Source organism: Physeter macrocephalus, chromosome 13 (genome assembly GCF_002837175.3).
Source record: "Physeter macrocephalus isolate SW-GA chromosome 13, ASM283717v5, whole genome shotgun sequence".
Classification (NCBI taxonomy): Eukaryota; Metazoa; Chordata; class Mammalia; order Artiodactyla; family Physeteridae; genus Physeter; species Physeter macrocephalus.
In genome coordinates, this window is record NC_041226.1 from 84763668 (window position 1) to 84767273 (window position 3606).

Here is a 3606-nt window from a genome sequence, read left to right on the forward strand (position 1 = left end):
GTGAGTGGGGGGGACCCAGCGATGGCCGTGGGGTTCCTGGGCAGGGGTGGGCCTGCCCGGGAGCCTCACCTGGTGGCACATCACCGCTTAGTGGCCTTTGTGAGGCCGTCCACTCCCTCCAGGCTCAGGCTGACCGCGTCCTTTCACTGAGGTCGGGAGAATCAGAAATGTCGGGGGAGGGGGGCGCGGACCCCTATGGGAGGGAGTCCCGTGGCTCAGGGCTGTGGGCTCAGGCCCGGAGGTGCCCACTCCTCTCCAGCTGTGCGGCCTTGGGCCTGTGGCCTGCCCTCTCTGAGCCTCCATTTCCTCCTTGGTCCCATGTGGGTGTCCCTGACTGCCCCTGGGCTCTTTGACGAGACCCTCGTTCTGGTCCTCGGGCTGTGAACTCTACCAATGCTGCTCCCACGTGTGGCCGGGGCGCCCTGTGGGGGGACGGCAGTGGGGCCCCGTCGCCCCAGCCCTCCCCATCGCGCGCAGGTTTTCCAGCGAAGGAGTGACGGCTCTGTGGACTTCTACCGGGACTGGGCCGCGTACAAGCAGGGCTTCGGCAGTCAGCTGGGAGAGTTCTGGCTGGGGAATGACAACATCCACGCCCTGACCGCCCAGGGTAGGGCCACGGCCGGGGGCTCTGTGGTGGGCGGCCTGAAATCCACATGCCCCTGACCTCAGCCCTGGGCCACGTGGACCAGAAGACCCCCTCCTCCTCGCCCCAGGGGTGGTCAGGTCTGACAGCAGGAAGGGTTAGTACTCTGAGAACCTGGGACATGTATTCTCTTACACGCGCTGAGGGTTCGGATCGGGGAGGAGGACTGTTGGAGAGAAGACGACTTCTGGTCTCGGCACCGATCGTATCCGGAACCCGAGAGTCAGAAGGGAGCAGGAGGCCGTCTGGACTGGGGCGGCCCTTCTCTCACTTCCAGCCGTTGGCCCTTCCTGGAAACTGGGATCTTAGGCCCACGGGGCCCCCTCCCTTGCCCCTCCTGCTCAGTGCATGTGGCGGTCCCCACGCAGGCCCCCTCGCCCCACTTCTCCGTTCCGCAGAATCAGCCTCACAGCTGGTCCTGAGCTCAACGGCAAACCTGTATATCCTTTCTTTGTTTTTTCTCTGGTTTTTGCACTTTTTTCGGATGGCCCTGTAAATCCTTTCTTAATCATCCGCTCCCTCGTGGCAACCCGGACGGTGTCCACTCACGTGCCCGAAATTCTTGCAGGAGAAACTACACGTACAAAGGTTTCCTGCCGTGGCATTCCCAGCTACTTGCGGGAGAATTTAGGGTTTCAAACTAGAGCGAGGCTTCGTGCCATCCGAGGCTCCCCGGCCGTGGGATTTCCGGCGTGGCTGAGGGAAGAGCAGGGGAGCTATTTGAAAGCAGGGAGCCTTCCCGGAGGTCCCCCCACCAGCCCAGCCTCTCACACCTTCCCGGTGAATTGTCCCTGATGCCAAGTTCAGACGTCCCCTAAAACCCAAATTCCCACCCCCCGTGCCTGGAGGCAGAGGGCCCCTCCTGCTGGGACCTGAGCACCCACCTCCAACAGGAAGCAGCGAGCTCCGGGTAGACCTCGTGGACTTTGAGGGCAACCACCGATTTGCCAGGTACCAGTCATTCAGGATGGAGGACGAGGCAGAGAAGTACAAGCTGGTCCTGGGAGCCTTCGTCGAGGGCAGCGCAGGTGAGGGTCCGTGCGGGGCGCAGCAGTGGCCTGGGCTTCAGCGCGGGGTCTGGGGAGGCAGGGAGGACCTGCTGAGCGTCCTGCCTCTGCCTCTTCTGTGTTATGTTCTTGGGGACTTAACCTCACCAGTTTCTTATCCACACGGTGAGGCAATACTAGGCACACCTAAGGGTACCCACAAGGCTGATGCGACCCATGACAAAGTCCAACGAGCTGTGGCCTTCTTATTAACTACCATTACTGATGAAAAACAGGGAAGGATATGATAATTTAGCCCATTTCCCTGAAGGCTCCATTCCCACTCTTGTTCCTGGAATTCTCCCCTGAGGAAGGAAAGAGTTCTCCCCCTAAGTGAGAGGATGCCTGGTAGCCGGCAGGAGCAGACCAGATGAGGGGATACCAAGGCCACTGCATCAGCAGAGGGATATGCTCCCCGGGGGTCACGTGAGTGGCGCCCCTTGGAGTTGCACAGTGCGCAACATGCACACCCGGACACAGCAGCTTTGACCTGGACCAGCGTCGGGGACCTCCTAGCCCTGTGTGCCAATTAGGCGACCTTTCCTTCTGAGCAGGTGATTCCCTGACGTCCCACAACAACCACAGCTTCTCCACCAAAGACCAAGACAACGACAAAAATACTGCAAATTGTGCCGTGCAGTACCAGGGGGCCTGGTGGTACGCCAATTGTCATGTGTCAAACCTGAACGGTCGCTACCTTGGGGGGCCCCACGAGAGTTTTGCAAACGGCATCAACTGGAGGTCAGGGAAAGGGTACAACTACAGCTACAAGGTGTCGGAGATGAAGGTGCGGGCCACCTAGGGCGGGGCCGGCCGGCCAGAGCCCTCCCCAGGAAGGGGACGCGGACCTCCGCGTCACTATCCTCCTGGGAGCAGAAGAGCCGCACCCTGTCCCCTGGGCAGGAGGCTCTCGCTCTGTGCCTCCACTGACTTCCAACCCTTCTGTCCCACTCACGAGGATAAGAGAAAATGCTAATCCAGATCTTGCCAGACACACATATTCTCAATAAAGACACTTGCTCACCCGACGGCAGTCATGGGACTCCTTCGTCACTTCCATGCTCCGACCTGTGCCCCTGTCTGTCCATCTGTCCCCGTGACCTGGCTCTGCAGGTGCCCTTTGGGCTGAAGGTGTTTCCGATGGTCTGAGGCCAGAGTCACAGATCAGGGCCTGCCCGTGGGGCTGCGTGCCAGTCAAGTGTCACCCTCCCTGCCGGGCCAGGCTGCTGTCTGCCTCCAGGCAGTTTTCAAGCTCAGGCTGAGTAGAGGGCCAGAGGCTGAGCCATATGACCACACATCCTAAAGTCTTTACTCTCGGCCCTTCAAGAAAGTGTCCTCTGACCCCAGGTTCAGAGGCGAAGTGGCCTGTGGAGTCCCAGCCTCCTGGCCCCAGCTGTCCCCGCTAATCCTCACTGCCCAGGCTCCCGGGTCCCCATTACCCGTAAAGGGTGATGGTGGCCTGGGAATTCCTCACCACCAGTAAAGAAGGAAATGGAACAGGAACCGCTGTGGCTGATTGGAGCGCTCCAGGAGAGGGGAGAGTGCTTTCAGTGCAAAGCGCCCCACAGCTGAGCCAGCACGGACCTGCAGGCGGGGAGACTCCAACTTTCCAGGCAGCCATCTCTGAGAGAAATGCCAGTGCCCTCAGCACCTGTACTTGTGTCTGCTGAGGAGGGTCCCGCTCTCTCCTCCTGCTGCCTCCACCGCCATTCACCAAGAAGCCCCCCATCCTCAGGTGGCCAGCCTGTCCTGGCGCTGGCCGGTCCCTAACCCTTGCCTGACTGTTTGGGTCTTCATAAGCCCGCTTGTGTCTGTTCTGGCAGCATCATCTACTCGGAGAGAATCTAGAAAGGTGCAAGGTGGTTACTACCATCCTTGCCCCCCCAAGGGCCCCTTAGATGGGTCCTAGCTGGTCTA

General features: G+C 60.4%; 1 protein-coding gene across 1 annotated transcript; it reads left to right on the forward strand.

The window, feature by feature from the left end:
- Positions 1-386: 386 nt before the first annotated feature.
- On the forward strand, positions 387-2710 carry LOC114487435 (ficolin-2-like). Its single transcript, XM_028497328.1, has 3 exons — positions 387-607; positions 1537-1671; positions 2244-2710. The coding sequence occupies exons 1-3, from the start codon at positions 394-396 to the stop codon at positions 2489-2491; spliced, it is 597 nt and encodes a 198-aa protein (XP_028353129.1). The 5' UTR covers positions 387-393; the 3' UTR covers positions 2492-2710.
- Positions 2711-3606: the final 896 nt, after the last annotated feature.

Coding starts and splice junctions, on each gene's coding strand:
- LOC114487435 (XM_028497328.1), top strand. CDS start 394: ATGCTGCTCCCACGTGTGGCCGGGGCGCCCTGTGGGGGGACGGCAGTG. Junction 608..1,536: donor CCACGCCCTGACCGCCCAGG/GTAGGGCCACGG, acceptor CACCTCCAACAG/GAAGCAGCGAGCTCCGGGTA. Junction 1,672..2,243: donor CTTCGTCGAGGGCAGCGCAG/GTGAGGGTCCGT, acceptor CCTTCTGAGCAG/GTGATTCCCTGACGTCCCAC.